Source organism: Musa acuminata, chromosome BXJ1-10 (genome assembly GCF_036884655.1).
Source record: "Musa acuminata AAA Group cultivar baxijiao chromosome BXJ1-10, Cavendish_Baxijiao_AAA, whole genome shotgun sequence".
In the NCBI taxonomy this organism is placed as follows: domain Eukaryota; kingdom Viridiplantae; phylum Streptophyta; class Magnoliopsida; order Zingiberales; family Musaceae; genus Musa; species Musa acuminata.
In genome coordinates this window covers 23576951-23596423 of record NC_088336.1, presented here as the reverse complement: position 1 = coordinate 23596423, position 19473 = coordinate 23576951, and the positions used below count along the sequence as shown (strand labels likewise).

At 39.5% G+C, this 19473-nt stretch overlaps 2 protein-coding genes across 2 annotated transcripts; one reads left to right on the top strand and one right to left on the bottom strand.

The window, feature by feature from the left end:
- The first annotated feature begins 126 nt into the window (after nt 1–126).
- LOC104000997 (protein NETWORKED 2D-like) lies at nt 127–4343 on the top strand. Its single transcript, XM_009423163.3, has 2 exons — nt 127–502; nt 1509–4343. Exons 1-2 carry the CDS (start codon nt 409–411, stop codon nt 4208–4210), a joined length of 2796 nt encoding a protein of 931 aa, XP_009421438.2. The 5' UTR covers nt 127–408; the 3' UTR covers nt 4211–4343.
- A 575-nt stretch (nt 4344–4918) lies between these two features.
- LOC104000932 (UPF0014 membrane protein STAR2) lies at nt 4919–6322 on the bottom strand. The gene is made up of 3 exons (XM_009423089.3): nt 5938–6322; nt 5436–5681; nt 4919–5363 (listed from the first exon to the last, which is right to left on the bottom strand). Exons 1-3 carry the CDS (start codon nt 6190–6192, stop codon nt 5049–5051), a joined length of 816 nt encoding a protein of 271 aa, XP_009421364.1. The 5' UTR covers nt 6193–6322; the 3' UTR covers nt 4919–5048.
- Nucleotides 6323–19473: the final 13151 nt, after the last annotated feature.

Below are 19473 nucleotides of genomic sequence, written 5' to 3'. Positions count from 1 at the left end.
CAAATATGTCAACTGTTACGGCTCGGCCGACGGCCCACATGAAATCATGGGCCGGCCACTTCAACATACCCATAGAATATTCCAAGAAAGCAGTTTGCGTGCACCAAAACTCTACGTGCGCCGCATGCAGGGAAATCTCGATACTGCTCCCGACGTGCGTTGCACCTCAACGATCTCCTCCGATCCCATTTCTTTTTCATCTCCAAAAGCCAGCGCGGCTATGTGGAATGATGGCTTCTCTAATCCTCCCACAGCCCCTCTTTTTCTCCAAACACACACCCTCGTCTTCTTCCCTTGAGTCTGTCCCTTGTTCATGCACGTCCTTTGATCCATTGTCATCAACAACATCCCGATTTAACAGGAGGGGGGAGAGAAAGAAGAGAGAGGTGGAGAGCCAGGGAGCTGAAGATGTTGCGGAGAGCTGCGACCAATGCGTACTCGTGGTGGTGGGCGAGCCACATCCGGACGAAGCAGTCGAAATGGCTCGACAACAACCTCCAAGGTCTTGTCTCCTCTTCGACTAAAATATCCGTCTTTTGTCATGCATGGTTGAGTAATCTTCTGTTGTAGGTTGATTTCCTAAAAGAGAGTGATTGCAAGTTGTTTGATGAAACATCGCAAAGAATCTAATTGATGTCTCGAACACAGAGCTTTGCAATTGTGAAGCACTGGTTGTCAACAGTTTGCAATGGATAAGAATCGTTAGAGATGTCAGAAAGTTTGCAGATGTCATCTAAATTTCTGAACAGTGATGAGTCAAGCTGATGACTAAGTTTCTCAGACAACGCTAAATGAAAGGGCTATCTGTAGAACAAGTTGAGATCCTCTATCTTCCGATTCAAATAAATTCCAGATGTACCATTAGTTTCACATCAGCCATGGAAAACTCTGTGACTATCCTCAAAGTATGATGTTGCTTGTAGATGTTTTGCTAGCTTCAGATCCATGACAAAAAAAGGCAGCTTTTTTTTTCCGGTCATATCGAAATTGATGGTTTTCTTTTGAGTTTGTCCTCTGGTTTCCATTATGAAGGAGAGCTTTTCTGTAGGATGTACCTAAGATTGTATATAAGTTTTATGGCTCAAACGAACAAATTGAAGAATAAAGGAGAGTTGTTGTTCTACTGTCTTAATGGTGAAGAAAAAGTCCTAATATATCAAGTCAATGAAGTAATATTTCACCCTTATTTAACTGCTGAAATTAAAAAGGAGGTTGTGAAATGATTGATCACACTGGTGTTCAGGATTTCTATAAAAAGATCATAATGTTTCTTCCTGATTGAAATTTATATGGGATATTCTGATCTTTTGACCTTTATTTCTGAACATTGTATGCTAGTATCTAATGAACATTGTAGCTAGATGATACTTGTGGATAATAGATATTTCTTCACAAATCCTTCTATAGTGATGATTACAAGAGGCATGTTATGAAAGTATATTTGGTTGTGGAACTCACAAGCCATGATTGATCTTTCTGATATGACATATTTGATACTTTAAATGCAGAGATGGATGAGAGAGTAAAAACCATGCTTAAGTTAATTGAAGAAGATGCTGATTCCTTCGCTAGGAGGGCAGAGATGTACTTCAAAAGGAGACCAGAGTTGGTAAGCTTTGTTGAAGAAGCCTACAGGGCATACAGAGCACTGGCTGAAAGATATGACCACATTTCAGGAGAGTTGCACAAGGCCAACCACACCATAGCAACTGCTTTTCCCGATCAAGTCCAGTATGCCATGCTAGAGGAAGAGGATGAGAATTTTCCGAAAGCAATCACTCCCATTGATCCCAGAAAAGTTCATAAGCCAACAGTAGATGGCTTAATGAACAAAAGAAGAGAAAGCCAATCATCCCTAAAGAAGATGCAGCAAAGGAGTGATACTCCATTGAACAAGGACAAGGCACAAGAAGAGATAAGTAAGCTTCAGAAAACAATCCTAGTTCTGCAGACTGAGAAAGAGTTCATCAAAAGCTCCTATGAGGGTGGAATAGCAAAATATTGGGAGATTGAGAAGAAGATAACTGAGATGCAAGAGGAGGTTTGCTGCTTGCAAGATGAGTTCAGCACCAGTGCAGTTATCGAAGATAACGAAGCCCGGGCCTTGATGACAGCAACAGCCCTCAAATCCTCCGAGGACGCAATAGTCAGTTTGCATGAACAGCAAAACAAATCAATGGAGCAAGCGAAGTTAGAGTCGGAAAGAATTAAGGCTGCTAAAAAGAAGTTGAAGGATTTTAATGGCAGGTTAGGTCGATTTCAGACTCTTACAGGGGATTCTGATGAAAATCCAGAGAGAAACTCCATCACAGTAAATGTGGAGAAGGAGACTTGCGATTTAACCGATCGGATAGAGTTGCAGTCACTGTGTGAGAAGGTTAAAGAATATCTTGAAAAGAATCCTGATATTTCTGTAGAGGAAATTGCAGAAAAAATTGATGAGCTTGTTAACAGAATAACCAGTTTGGAACTCACAATGTCAACACAAACTGCGCAGATTAGTAGACTGAGTTCAGAAAACAATGAGCTTGAGAAGTATCTGCAGAGCTTGGAAGAGGAGAAGATGATTCTGATTGATGACTCAAATGAATTGACAAACAAGTTGAAGCAAGCTGAAGCAGAGCTAAATAGAGTAGAACCTCTTCAGAAAAATATCCAAGAAGAAGAAATTATTCTACTTCAGAATTTTCGTGAAACCTACAATAGCTTCAGGGATATTTCTGAAAAGCTGCAGGTCCCTTCACACCAAAATGATGCTCATGCTGCCAGTGGATCCATGGAGGATGACATTTCCTCCTATTGCAATGAAGTGACAGAATGTGAAGTTAAAGAAGTAACTGAAATCCATGAAATAGTTGATGAGATTCATGTTCATTCTATCAATGATGATCACTCGCAGTTGGCTGCAGGCCCTGACATCAGTAGCAATTCCACAAACACTGAGGACCTAAACAAGGGAACTGAGTCCGCGGTACAAGAGTCATCGCAAGCACATGTTAGCATTCACACAGGTACTAACCAAGAAACTCAACTTGGAGAGAAAGAGGATTCTCTCGACTTGCAACAATTACTTCTGAACACTTTAGAAGGTAGAGAAAAGATTTTGTTAGCTGAGTACACGTCAATCCTCCGAAGCTACAAAGAAACAAAGAAAAAGCTCTCCAAAGCGGAGAAGGAAACTGAAGATTGTCTTCGTGAGATGACGACACTGGTAAGGGAATTGAAGAATGCCAATTCTGTGAAAGATGAGGAGATTCGCTTACTAAAACTACAGCTGGGTTCTTCAAAGACTAGTTCAGATGGGAAGGTAGATGCCCCATTTGGAATCGAAGATTGTCGGAACGGTCACCATAAACCTGAAAGCATGTCCTGCTTCCCCACATTCATCCTAGAGGAACCAAACCCTGAGTGTTCTCAGGTTACAAGAGGTGGTGTTGCAGACACACGAAGTCCCCTTGCAGAAGACAGCAATTTGCAGCAAATTGGTGAACCAAAAGGCACTTCACCCATTGAAGAAAGGTTCAGAAGAGATATAGACGAACTACTTGAGGATAACTTACAGTTCTGGCTAGGGTTCAGTGCATCATTGCATCACATACAAGAACTCCAAACCAAATTTGAAGACCTACAAATGAGTGTTGAGAAGATGAAGGCTAGTAGTATAAGCCAAGAAGGAAGCAACAGTGATCAGGTTCCACAACCAGAGTCTGCATCTACTGTTGCACAGCTCAGAGCATTGAAGAGTGAACTTCAAGTATGGCTGGAAGGAAGCACATTGTTAAGAGGTGAACTGCAAAGCAGATTCTCATCGCTTTGCGGCATACAGGAGGAGATCGCTGGGGCTGTAAAGGCAGGAACACAATGTGAAGATCTCCAATTTACTCCCTACCAGGCTGCAAAGTTTCAGGGAGAGGTTCTCAACATGCAACAGGAGAACAACAAAGTCGCTAATGAGCTGCAGGTAGGAGTAGGTCATGCAAAGCATCTTCAAGCTGAAGTTGAGAGAGAATTAACCAAACTTCATGTGCATCCTGAATGGTCTGGATCCAGAAGCAGCCATACTCAACCCTTGAAGCACTTCTCAAGTAAGGCCAGAATACCACTGAGGTCCTTCCTTTTCGGTACAAAACTTAAAAAGCAATCAATATTTGCATGCATGAATCCAGCATTTCAGCGACATTACAGTGATCTGAGGGCTGGGTTTCGTTAAACCAATGAAAGGAATCTTTCTTTGTAGTTATAATAACATTTAAGGAGCTTATGCTCTAATCTTCTGTAAGAAAATTTTCGATTTATCTTGAGATCTGCATGATCTATCTCAGACAGTTTACTAGATCAACTATGGTGGTGATATATGGTCAATTAGGTTTTATCTAATTCATTTAAATGTCTGATAGCCAACACTGTCTCAGAACGAGTTCTTCTAATGGAAGAACACGTTAACAAGAATGAACACAGACAACAAGAATGTTAAAGATTATCTTAAAGATTGTGATTTGTGATCAATGATTGGAGGTTAGTCGAAATGTAAGATTCAAAGGTCAGTCAAAATGTAAGATTCAGTCCCAGTAAGATAGACAACCATGAAATTAGTTACAGACATGCAGAAAAGTTGGAAGAATCAAAAGACATGCCATCTTTCTGTCAAAAGGGTGATTAGAAGTGCATATAATAGATCATAAACAGAGTAAAATTACCTACTGAAATCCACAAAAATTCTTCATTTAGCTGAATGCATCAATCAAATCTACTTAAATTCGAGTACAGAAATAGATTCACAATCTCGACAATAGAATATCAAGCTGGAAAACACCAAAAAGTTGAAGAAAATCTAAAGCAAAGCAAAGACAGAACAAAATAGAAAGCAATTCATTCAACAGAAACCAAGCCCAAGATGTCAAATCAGACGGCCAGAAGATTGAAACCCAAGAACACAGCACCTTGCAAAGCAAAAATTCAGCATTCTACATTCATCTAATTGCATCAACATCAAGTACAACAGGGACAACAAATACTTTTCCACGGTGAAAAGAAAACAGAGTTCATACTTAATCAGTGGCAAAGACCTTGTATTCCAGCTGGTAAGCTTTCGTGAAGAAAGCAGGCCAACACAAGTAGGTCGACGAGATGCTGCTGACCGTGGACGCCCCAATAAGCATGTTCATGACAACAATCTGAAGCTGGATCGCCTCCAATGGTGACGCGCCGCCCATGATGAGGCCAGTCATGGCACCTGGGAGAGAGATGAGTCCCACTGTCTTGGCGTTGTCTATGACAGGGGACAACGCAATCACCAGAGACCTCTTGACCTGCTGATACGTTGCTTGGCGAGGAGTTGCACCGAGAGCCAGCGCTGTCTCCACCTGCAAAAGAGGAGAAGAGATGACAACGAGATCAAGAGAACAACAAAGAGCAATCAGGGACGAGAGGCCGACCAGGTTCTTCTGCACTTTAACATCTTCTCGTAGCTTTTTCATGGTGACCCCGGTTACGGTCATGGCGTTACCAACCATCATGCCGGCCACAGGAATGATGTATCGTGGAGTGAAGGGGAAGACGTTGAGCACAACAAGCAGGAGCATCGTCACTGCTGTGCCAGCCAAAATGGAGATTCCAGCTATGTACTTTCCTCGAGGCACATGCTTGGCACGCTGACCTGCTGTATAGCCAGCAACAGATACCTGTAAATGCATATCGATCAGTTCGGCAGCAGGATGGCCTCAAAGCAAGTCTGTGGAAGTGCGGAATTGCAGTTCGGTTCATTTGGCTCCCACTTCACTCTAAAAATTGCATCTTTCGAACCTAAGCAGTCTAAAAATCCGATTTTTGAGCTTGTCAATTGGGAATTTAGAACCATCTCCCACAAAGAATAAGAAATGTGACGGATCTAGACCACCAAAAGCTTCGATTTGTTCCGATAGGATAACGGGATGGTACCATGAACAAGTAGGCCAGGATGATCCAGACGGCGTTCTTCTGGGTGAAGATGAACTGGAGGACGAAGCCGATGATGGACAGCTGGAGGAAGGCGCGGGCGATGGCGTAGACTATCTCGCCCTCGAGCTTGAGCTTCTGGGTGAAGGAGAGGGCCACCGCCATGAGCACCACCGCCAGCGCCGCCACCGGCTTCAGCATCCCCCGCAGGAAGTCCATCCAGAACGACGCGTCATACGGATCCATCCCCACCATCATCCGCCAGAAAAGAAGAAGAAGAAGAAGAAGATGGAGAGGGTTCTTCTGCGGGGGAGGGAATAAAGCAGCGGGACAGAGAGGTGGTATGTGGGAGAGGGCGTTCCCAAGGGACGGGGTGATCCCGTCGCGTCGTTGACTGCGGGCGCCCCAATTATTTAGGATAAATTGCATACGTACTGCTGCCCGAGTCTACGCGTTTAATTGTCACATTCACCCCCCGCCCGATTACGAAATTACGTATACGCCCCCGTAAATTTACCCTATTACTAAACATTGATATGAAATGAACCACTAATTTCTCACTGTTATTATTTGATTTGATACATACTTTTCTATCTTTTATTTTATTTTAATTTAATTTTGTTTATTAAATATTTTTCATGGACACCCATTGGAAGGGAAAAGAGACAAATGTACAAAATGTAATTGTGGGATGGACACAGGTGCATATATGTCAAGATAAAATAATATGTGTCTCCTTCGATACCATAATAAAGAAGAAGGGGGTGGGGATCGTAAGGTTCGTAGTACGGTGTGTCCCCAAGAAAATGAAGAGTGATGCGTTGGTCATTTCTTGGTAGCTCAAAGTCTTCTTCCTTTTTATTTAGTTTTTCTTCCCCTTTATTTGGTAGCTCAAGTGCTGAATCCGATTTAGAAACCAAAAGGGATTACTAGCAGTTCGTATTCTAATAAGTTTGAAACCAAAAGGGACTCAATTCGATTCTGATTTAGAAATTGATAGTTTTTTATTCGAAACACTTCACGATCATATTCATATTCGTATTCATACAGTAATGATAATGATTAAATTTTAGATTAAACATTTTGATCAGTACATATAAATACGAGGATGAGATTTCATATTCATGTTCTTTTGTGTATGCACTAATAACATCTTACGTTATTGAATAAGAATCTTTCTTATCAATTTAGATGAAACGAAGAATAAAAACAAAGGAAAAAAAAAAAGACATTCAAACCGAATAAATTAGGACAGTATTCATTCTATGAGATTTACATATTCAAAATTTATTCCCATGCTTTAGGGGGTCGATTTCGGATTTTTGATGAATCAAAAAGGAAGAAAAATAATGTGGCTGTTAAATGAGCAATATCTTACTAATTTATTATTTATTATAATATAATTTAGTGATCATTTGATTTATACAAGAAAATAAATACGTGGACAAATACAATTTTGCACTTTGCACTTACTTCACATAGAGAGACTAAACACTAAGTTTTTGTGTTTTTGCTCGTTACTTAATTTCTCATATAATTTTAAGAAAAATAATAATTGACTCTGATGGAAAAGTATTTATGTTTGATGAATAGGACAATAAATCTAACAATGACTTGAACTCCAAATCAAATTAATTGAATATTCTACGTTAATCATCAATCTTTCCTCCTATCAAGCATACATGCTCCCGATTAAAGAACAAAAAAGAAGAAGGCCGATATTCCAATATAGACATCATGTTGTTGTCTTCGATCAGTATATCATAAGAAAGAGGTCGATGGCGGCATTATTAAAAATTGAATCTTATGAAAATATATATATATTATAGATTGATTTGCTCTTGATGTATAATAAATTTTTCATAAGATTTAATTTTGCTAATTGACCACTTTCTCTATGATATATATGATTGAGGATACTAAAATGGTGTTTGTCTATATTAGAATATTGACCCTTTTCCTTCTTATTCTTTACTTGGGACCTTGTATGCTTAGTATAAGAGAAAATTAATGATTGATATGAAACATTGGACTAGTCTAACCCAGTTCGGATTTGAGTTGCATCAGGAGCCTCTTGATCCATATGATATGCTCCCAACGTCAGATGTGAGGGCTTAACTTACACCAAATCCAATGTCGGATGAGGATCCCCAATATAACCACTCTAATACCTAATGACTCTAGAGAATAACATGTATACATACTAGAAAATATTCTTCAAATAATTTATGCTAATATGACAATCGATGATTGAGAGTTAGTTTTTGTGTTGTCTCATCTATATAGCAATTTGGCATCTCTTTTTTTCTACTCTCACAACTTGGTAGCTTACGAAGGGGTGAGATATATTGTCGCTACTAAGAGCACAAGAAATAAGTATTTTTTTAATCCCTCATTACAATATTTGGTGTAGATGGTGATGGACATATCAATCCGGATGGTCATATTTGCAGCAACATTCTCTTATTGCTTTGCTCACCGTAGCTCGATTTAATGAACAACCTATAAAAAAATTATAAATCTAAAATAAAGCTACGATGGCCAAAGCAATAAGAAAATGTAGCTATAAATATAAACATGCGAATATGTCGACTACCATATGCAACAAATAGAGTAGTAAGAAAGTGAAAACACTTGGAAATTGTAATCTTTGCACCAACTCATGTTGGAACTCCATGTCTTAGCAGTAGCCTTGAAAAGAGACTCCACCAATTCCAATGTAGACAAGCTCCACGTTCTACCTTCAATCACATATATCACAAAGAAGACAGTGAGAGCTAGCTAGCTTGTTACTTGAGAGAGAGAGAAATGATAGTGAGAAAGAGGAATGGATTGAGCAAACTTGAGCATTGATACTCTAATTTATAGTCCAAGCCATTGTTAGATTCATTGCATCTAGGGAGTGAAAATATATAGAATATAAGCATATTTTTCCGACAAAAAGTAGATTTGTCTTTGGTGCATAAAATTACTTTTTCTTCCTTTTTTTTTTTCTCATAGCCATATCATAGATCAATTAATGGGCAGAAAACGCATGCATTAATGAAGCATTGGTTTGGTTTTTCTATGGAAAGTGTTGAGTGTACGAAGTCAGTGCATGCACATTAAGATCATGTATATAAACTAGTGAGAGATGCATGCACATAAAGATCATGTACATGTAGATAAGTCTCATCGTGATGAACAAATCATGGTTGCAATTAATTATCGAAAGGAGAGTATTCTGCATATAAAAGACATATTGTGACCTTTATCGTTTGCTCTAAATCTCCGATATTAAGTGTTGACCAATTGATTCTTCCTACGTCCCCCAGTTGTAAGTAATACATGTCTTCGTTCTTCTTTTGCATATTAATATGCAAAAAAAGATATAACTATATCCGTTTAATATATCATATGTCATGAACTTTTTTAATTTTTTTTTCTTTAGATTATAAATTAAAGATCTCTCCATATATCCATAGTCCATCAATCAAAATAGTCATATGAAATATAGTAAGAGAGGAGAAAATAAACCTAGAATTTTTGCATATGGATGTTGTTATTTTCTACGATTGACTGACAGATGTGACTATGGTACATTATCAGATCAAATAGAGGTATTCCATCGATCATAGCATCTAAAGATGCACGGACCTAATTATTGATTTATGTTATTTGATTTCAATCTTAACATTAAATTATTCCATATGATAGTTATTTTTTACCTATACGTATGTCTGTATTTCCCTATTAAGCTTTTTGCATTTTGTTATTTATCATAAAATCCTTAAAATGTAAGTATGATTATCAATCAAGATTGGTGAATAGAGCAAATTTTCCCTTCATTTTGTCATCCCCAACTTAAGGCTATGGCTTGGAAGAATTTTGAGTCTTTCTAATTGTGTAAGGCTGACGACCAGCTTTTGGTGGTATTTCCACTTTTACACTCCTTTTTTCCCCCTTTCTCCTTCGTTATACTCCTTTGCTAATGCGTGGAATTGCTTTAGGACAGTTCATTAGTGGTATTCTCCATTATGCCGATCGATTTGATCCCTCTTCTCTCGGTGTCTTGTCTCTCATGATGTATGTAATTGAAGGCTCTGAATCAGCGATTTCCTTCACCAAAATCATCTTCCTCTTCTTTTCTGCTCTCTATTTGGTAGGTGGGCAAACAAACAACTGGTGTTGGCGTAGCAGAGCTGAGATATGGAGTCAGTGCCCTGAAGGGATCCATCGAGATTCTCCTTTATAGCAGTGCTCTGTGTGCTACGTATGGTAGTCGATACATTCGCATGGTCATAACAAGTATAAAAGCTAACCCTCCTTAATCAGGAAGGAGGGGGACTTCGTACTCAACTCTATCACATTTCACCAAAAGCTAACTTAAGTTTCGGAAGGGTCGAGTCGGGAAATCCCCCTCCCGACCTCGATCTACGTATAGAAACCCAATGACAGAGAAGTAGGCCATTCGTCAAAAGAAAAGACAGGGCTCGAGGGACGAGGCTCTAACCCGACTTGACCCAATGCTCGCCCTCGCCACCCGAGCATCCACGCGGGCAATCTTGTACATCAGGGATTGGACCGAGCAGTGTTGACACCTCGGCCACGACGTAAAGGTTCACTAACAAAATTGATTTATTATATAATTAAATTACTATGTAAACTATATGATGACATAAATAACATCCAATGATGACACATAGTTTCTTATTATAATCATCATCTTATTGAGATAATATAAATTTGCCTAATCATTACATCCCATCCTCGATTGTTCATTTCCTTATTACAATCCGTTCTGTCCAACTCAGTCTGCATAGGTTTCCTGGATGACTTCAACACGTTGATTTAAACCTGCGATCCTCTTCGAGACTTATTTGCTTGTTCGACTGGGCTACAGTGGCAGAGCAGTGAGACGACGAGTGACGTACGTGACCATCCGAGGGTAGTAGCTATCATCTGCACCAAATAAACCACCACAGCAAAGGATGATCCCACCGCAAAAGCACACCTGTAACTTGTTTTGCTTGCAGCACTTCGGTTTGGAAATGGCACAAGTCTTCATGTCAGTGAGAGAAGCCGGAAAACACATTGGATTGATGCGATTGAGAATGACCCTTGTGATCATTCTGTCATCATCAGCCATGCAACAGACGAGAGAGAGGAATGTAGGAACGAAAGAAGGAAGGAAGGAGTTACATGCTTGATTCTTTCTATCACACCATTCCGCTCGCTGTTCCCTTCTCCTTCTTCAAGGTCGACGTTGACGCTCGCCATACTTCTCAGGATCGTGAAAGAGTTTCCCTTCATTTGGCCTTCCTTGGCGAGCTCATCTTCTTGGGTTGAGGTTCGATTCACAAGGTAAATTCATAAAGGTTGAGAGATTGTCGCGAAGGAGGTCTAACCTCAATTTGGGAGAGAGAAACGAGGCCACCACATTCCATGCAACGTAAGAAGTTGCAAGTACGTGTGTCAGCGTCCTTTCGAAGGATATTCGTCTTCAGGAAGGCAATAACTTTCGGCCCGGTCAACAATTATCTCTCTCTCTCTCTCTCTCTCTCTCTCTCTCTCTCTCTCTCGATTTGAGGTGGCCTCGTTTCTCTCTCCCTAATTGACGTGACCTCGTTCGCTATAGTCTCTCAACCTGTATAAAATTAAAATAACTTATGAATCGAACCTCAACCCAAGAAGACGAGCTCGCCAGGGAAGGGGAAACTCGTTCAGGATCCTGAGAAAGTATGGCGAGCGTCAACCTCGACCTTGAAGAAGGGGGAGAAAACAGTGGGCGGAATGGTTTGATAGAGAGAATCGAGCACGTAACACCTTCCTTCCTTCTTTCGTTCTTTTCCCCGCTTCTTGATTCAGTACATTCCTCTCCCTCGTCTGCTGCATTATCTGGCGATGACATATTGTTTACAAGGATCAATCTCGACCGCATCAATCCATTTGAACCGGCTTCTCTCGCTGCCTTGAAGGGCTGTGTCATTTCCAAACTGAAGTGGTGCAAGCAAAACAAGTTGCAGGTGTGCTTGTACGTTGGGATCATCCTTTACTGTGGTGCTTTATTCGCTACAGATGGTAGCTTCTACGTTCGGATGGTCACGTACGTCGCTCCATGTCTCACTGCTCTGCCGGCTTTAACTCAATTCCATGAACAGTTTAGAGACATCGGCAACAATTTACAGAGACTGGAACAGTTGATCAGAGATTTATCAGCTTCACTTAGATTGCAAGCAGTAGACAAACCACCCTCCTGAGTACTAGTCTTGGATTCTACAATGCCACTCTTAACCCAACGAGCAGCTCTTACGTGACCGGAGTGCGGTCCTCGAAATTGCATCTTTACTAAGGTCAATCAATTGTCATGCCATCTGTTCCCGTCAAAGCATCCATTTCTCTGCCCAAAGGCTGTCGCGCAGTGTAGGGAGAGACGAAGCGAGTGAGGTAACAATGGGCTATATTTATCCTCTTAATTCATCTCTTTTCTTGTCCTACACATAAATATTCCCCAGCTTACTACTTCTCACATCCTTTTTGTCTCAAATCTCCAAGTCTATGTTTTCTTTCCTCCGTGATTCCAAAGTCTAACCCAAAGAGGAATCCGAGAGGTCGAATAAAGCTTCTTCTTATCTTAACTATAACTCTTCTTAGTCATAGCAAACTCCGATGGCCTCTGTCACATAGCGACAGATGATTTAGATCACCACATTTGTTTCTCTGAGAGCAAAACAGATGTTGTTTTTAGATCACCACATTCTCATCTGCTCTATCAAATGTTGGTCGAACTGAAGTATGGTGGGCAGAGCGGTAAGACAGGGTGCTACGTATGTGACCACGCGAATGTATCGGTTACCATCCGTAGTAAACAGCGCACTGCCGAAGAGGAGGATCCCAATGTAAAACCACAGTCGAAGCTTGTTTTCTTCGCACCATTTCATGTTGGCAATTGCAGATTGCTTCATGGCGCTCCATATCTCAGCTCTGCTACGCCAACACCAGTTGTTGTTCCCGTTCACCAGTAGATGAGCTCCCAAATAGAGAGCAGAGCAGAGTAGGAAGGAGAATCCGGTATAGGAAACCGCTGATTCAGAGCCTGCAATTACATACATCATGAGAGTGCAATCGATTTGCTCCCTCTGCTCCACTACGCCAATCGATTTGTTCCCTCTGCTCTCCCTGTCCTGTTTCTTGTGATGAATGTAGTTGCAGGCGCTGAATCAGCGGTTTCCTATACCGGATTCTCCGTCCTATTATGCTCTGCTCTCTATTTGGGAGCTCATCTACTGGTGAACGGGAACGACAACTGGTGTTAGCGTAGCAGAGCTGAGATATGGAGCGCCATGAAGCAATCTTGCCAACATGAAATGGTTCGAAGAAAACAAGCTTCGACTGTGGTTTTATATTGGGATCCTCCTCTACGGCAATGCGCTGTTTACTACGGATGGTAGCCGATACATTCGCGTGGTCACATACGTAGCACCACCGTGCTTCAGCTCAACGAACCGATCATATATCTTGAACATATGAGAATCCTTAGGAATGATATACGGAGATTGGAACATATGATTGAAGAACTCTCAATGGCAGGTGATAGAGCAGCAAGGGTCGCAGGGGTCACCGTGCGTGTGGAAGCCATTCAACAAGTCTAATCCAAATGGAATTGGGTACAACGATTTGTAAAGTAACAAAGAAATAAAGACATGAATGATTTTAGTGATTTAATTTCTTGATACAAAATTGTTTCTTTTCTATAAATCATAGTATCACGGAAATGCTTTAAAGATTGGGGAAGAGAACACAAAAGTAATAAGGCCTTATCCTCATCATCAATTTTTTTATATCTATATTCTTCAAATCTATAACCAATGAATCAAATTTATCCAGATGTGAGAGTATAGATGTACCTTTAGTCATCCGAAGCATATACAAACTCTGTTAAGTAGAGACGATTCTCTACTGTCCTCTTCATATATAAAGCTTTAAGTTTGTCCCTCTCCGTAGCTATCTCCCTGTAGTTTGTCCCTCTCCGTAGCTATCTCCCTGTAGTGCCAAATCAACTCTGTCTTGAACACCTCCATCTTGAGTTGCCAGATGTTGAAATTAGTAATTTTGACAACCCAACAAAGATATTTACGTGGTTCGATCAAGACATATATCCACGGACAAAAGAGGAGCAAATCACTACTATAAAAGAGAGACTATTACAAATGAAGATATTCCTAGGCCATAAAACACCGAAAATTACTGAACAAGAAAAGCCTAAAGCAAACAATTAGGTTTTCTTATGGTGCATCTAACTTCTAAACCCATACCCTTATTTATAGTTCCAATATGAAATAACAAGTTTGATTTTCTCGATGTGGGACTATGGGACTTGCCAAACTAACAGTTGCCACCAGGGCAAAAACTGGTATAACGATCTAGAAGCGTAATGGTATCATGCAAAGCATCAAGATTCGCCTTTCTCAATTCATCCTCCACATTCTTTTCTATAGTAACTGTGAGCGACTATAGCTAAATATAAAGTCCGCCGACTAACGACGTATCAGCGAAAACTGTCGCGGTGAGAAAGATGTGGTTGCTGGCCGCGGAGCCTCGCTTGGGAATGTGGCTGCAGCGGCGGTGGTCGGTCGCTGGTTTCATGGGTGCCGTCTTCGAAGGCCACTTCTACGCCCCCGACAAGTTCAAGTCCACTGATACCTCCTCTACGGCAATGCGCTGTTTACTACAGATGGTAGCCGATACATTCGCGTGGTCAAATACATAGCACCACCGTGCTTCAGCTCAACGAACCGATCATATATCTTGAACATATGAGAATCCTTAGGAATGATATACGGAGATTGGAACATATGATTGAAGAACTCTCAATGGCAGGTGATAGAGCAGCAAGGGTCGCAGGGGTCACCGTGCGTGTGGAAGCCATTCAACAAGTCTAATCCAAATGGAATTGGGTACAACGATTTGTAAAGTAACAAAGAAATAAAGACATGAATGATTTTAGTGATTTAATTTCTTGATACGAAATTGTTTCTTTTCTATAAATCATAGTATCACGGAAATGCTTTAAAGATTGGGGAAGAGAACACAAAAGTAATAAGGCCTTATCCTCATCATCAATTTTTTTATATCTATATTCTTCAAATCTATAACCAATGAATCAAATTTATCCAGATGTGAGAGTATAGATGTACCTTTAGTCATCCGAAGCATATACAAACTCTGTTAAGTAGAGACGATTCTCTACTGTCCTCTTCGTATATAAAGCTTTAAGTTTGTCCCTCTCCGTAGCTATCTCCCTATAGTGCCAAATCAACTCTGTCTTGAACCAGAATGACCTCCATCTTGAGTTGCCAGATGCTGAAATTAGTAATTTTGACAACCCAACAAAGATATTTACGTGGTTCGATCAATTGACATATATCCACGGACAAAAGAGGAGCAAATCACTACTATAAAAGAGAGACTATTACAAATGAAGATATTCCTAGGCCATAAAACACCGAAAATTACTGAACAAGAAAAGCCTAAAGCAAACAATTAGGTTTTCTTATGGTGCATCTGACTTCTAAACCCATACCCTTATTTATAGTTCCAATATGAGATAACAAGTTTGATTTTCTCGATGTAGGACTATGGGACTTGCCAAACTAACAGTTGCCACCAGGGCAAAAACTGGTATAAGGATCTAGAAGCGTAATGGTATCATGCAAAGCATCAAGATTCGCCTTTCTCAATTCATCCTCCACATTCTTTTCTATAGTAACTGTGAGCGACTGTAGCTAAATATAAAGTCCGCCGACTAATGACGTATCAGCGAAAACTGTCGCGGTGAGAAAGATGTGGTTGCTGGCCGCGGAGCCTCGCTTGGGAATGTGGCTGCAGCGGCGGTGGTCGGTCGCTGGCTTCATGGGCGCCGTCTTCGAAGGCCGCTTCTACGCCCCGACAAGTTCAAGTCCACTGATACCAAGCCCAGCCACGCCGAGCTCTTCGGCAAGATCCTATGTGCCTTGCAAAGCCTCGTCGTCTCCGCCGCTCGACGTTTCGTGCCCAGACTCACTCGATCGACCCAAAGAACCCATTAGGACATACATGAATTTACGAATCTAACCTTGAAAAAATATTAATTTTAGATTTTACTAATGTTAGAAGAACAATTTCTCTATAAAAGTCACTCATTTGAGCTTAGTAAGCTTACCTCGAGAAAAAAAATATTTATTTTAGGTTACACTAATGTAAGAAGAACGATTTTAGTACAAAAAAAAGTCTCATTTTATTTTTTTTAATAACACCCCTAATAAAAATACCTAAATTATTTTTTAAAATATTAATTGTAATTTTTTTATTCAATATGATATTTTGGTTGTAACATTGTCTTAGTCATCACAATAAAAATAAATAAATTATATTAAAATATATTATAAATGAGTTCAATGTGATTAAAATGTATTGAAAATCATTTTATATATTATAGTAGGATTCAAATAGGGTTTTATAATAATTTTAAAGTAATATCAACTAAATAGAAATAAAAAAATTAACTTATTATAATGTTTTGACTATCACAATAAAATCATTATAAAACCTATTTGAAAATGCTATTAAATGATTCAAATGAATTCCTAACCTCAATCAGATTAATTACAAACTTAAAAATATAATACTGTAATAATATGCAAGTAATGACAATCAAGGCATAATATGATATCATTAAGAATATTTTAATTAAAAACACTATAAATGAGCAAAATGAAAACACTGTAACAGTTCAAAACTAGTAAAAATTGGATGAAAATTTTTGTTCAAAAGAGTTGGTGAGGGATATTTTAGATTTTTTTGAATTATGAGAAGCAACTTAATATTTAGAGTTTTTTTACTATTTTTAAAATATAAAAAAAATACTTTAAAAATATTTATAGCTCCCTAATTTTGATTTTTTTTTTCTTTCCCTATAGCTCTTGTGATCATCGCCTACCTACCATATCGTTGTCGATAATCACCCCCTAACTCGTGCTCTTATCGCAACATTAAAAAAGAATGAAATGTCAAATATTCCGATGAAGATGGAATTATAAAAATTATTATGAAGCCATCGATTTACACTTGTACAAAGATTATTTAGTCAAATAAAAAATTAAATAGAGGAAGTATGACAAAGATAAATCATAATTGAATTATACTCTAAGAGGATTATTTGAGATAAGAGATGAAACTTTAGTTTAGGATTAATTATCTTTGATTTGGCCCTGAGGTAACTACAACTAGGATTTCAGAGTTCAGGTTGCATGAGTCTTTTTCATATAAATAAGAGTGGATGATAGGTTAGGAATCTTTGTCATCAACTTCAACTAGGATTAGAAATCTTGAATAGATTAGAAATTTTGGAAATGACTAACAGAGATTGAAAATTTTGATCGAAGAAGTCTCTCTCAACGAGGATCGCAAGTTTAAAAACGACGTGTCGAGGTTATCCAGGAAGCCCATACAGATCGAGTTGAACTGAACAGATTATAACGGTCGACGATGGGATATTACGATTAAGAAAATTTATATTCTATAAATAGATACATATCATATTATATCAAAAAGACGTCCGGGAACGAACAGCAGGTTACGGAGGCCATAGATGAGCTAACTAGTCAATAATTCCATTTTGAATTACGAATCAAAATACTTAAGTGAAAACTAATAAAATACTCATCGGATCTATATAAATCAATCGTAACGTTATCAGCAAGCAAGGAAGTGGCCGACCTGGTTGGTGCTGTCCACCAGGTGAGCTGCCTTGCCGAAGAAGGCGTGCACGCCGGTGGCAATGACGATGGCCTCAATCTCGCCTTGCTTGCAGGTTGAACCGGAGTACACCTCGTTCCCAGGATTCTTCGTGACGGGAAGGCATTCTCCGGTGAGTGCAGACTGATCGATATATATTTCCCCGAGTCGATCCGATCCCCGTCCTTTTGGTTTCCCTTCAAGAATGGCGGAAGACGGCGCTCCGGCTGACGTCGATGATCCTGCAAAGTCGTTCAACAGATGCAGCGAGGTGGCGGCGGCGCCGAGGGGTCGTCGCCCGGCTGTGGAGAGGGATCTTTGGGGACGACGACGACTTCCAGAAAAGGTTGGAGCACCTTTCCAAGGAAGAGGAGTTGGTCCTCGCGAGGTTGAAGAGAAGGGTTGATCGATCTTCAACGGGTCTAATAGAATGATTCCAGAGTTGAAGATGAGAGGTTGCTTGATGATTCCGGAGCAGAGGATGGTTCGGGAGCATAGGATTTGGTGACGCGGTGCCGTGTCGACGTTAGAGCCGGCCCCAAGAAATTTAGCAAAAGATAATTTTGGAAAACAAATATATCCACAGACGAAAGAAAGCAAATCACTATTATAAAAGATGAACTATTACAAATGAAAATATTCTTAGGCCATAAAACATCGAAAATTACTGAACAAGAAAAACCTAAAGCAAACAATTAGGTTTTCTTGTGGTGCATCTGACTTCAAAGCTCAGACCCTTATTTATAGTTCCAATAGGAGATAACAAGTCTGATTTTCTCGATATATGACTATGAGATTTGCCAAACTAACAGTTGCCACTAGGGCAAAAACTAGTATAACGATCTAGAAGCGTAATGGGATCATGCAAAGCATCAAGATTCGCCTTTCTCCATTCATCCTTCACATTCTTTTCTGTAGTAATCGTGAGCGACTATAGCTAAATATAAAGTCTGCCAATTGGCGGCAGATCAGCGAAAACAGCGACGGTGGTCGGTCGCTGGCCGGAAGCAGGGGCGAAGCCTCGCTCTTCTCACTGCTCTGATATCATGATAGAATGAAACGAAGAGGAAGATATAAAGGTAAAAGACTCACATCAATTAGAGGATATCTCATCTGCTATGCAGTTGAGAAAATCTCTCTGTTATCACTTCTTATCGTAACTATTAACTCTTCTTGTAGCAAACTCCAATGGCCTCTGTCACATAGCTACAGATGATTTAGATCACCACATTTGTTTCTCTGAGAGCAAAACAGATGTTGTTTTTAGATCACCACATTCTCATCTGCTCTATCAAAAAACAAAAAGACATTCAAACCGAATAAATTAGGACAGTATTCATTCTATGAGATTTACATATTCAAAATTTATTCCCATGCTTTAGGGGGTCGATTTTGGATTTTTGATGAATCAAAAAGGAAGAAAAATAATGTGGCTGTTAAATGAGCAATATCTTACTAATTTATTATTTGTTATAATATAATTTAGTGATCATATGATTTATACAAGAAAATAAATATGTGGACAAATATAATTTTGCCCAATTTCTCTATACAATTTTGCACTTTGCACTTCACATAGAGACCAAACACTAAGTTTTTGTGTTTTTGCTCATTACTTAATTTCTCATATAATTTTAAGAAAAATAATAATTGACTCTGATGGAAAAGTATTTATGTTTGATGAATAGGATAATAAATCTAACAATGACTTGAACTCTAAATAAAATTAGTTGAATATTATACGTTAATCATCAATCTTTCCTCCTATCAAGCATACATGCACCC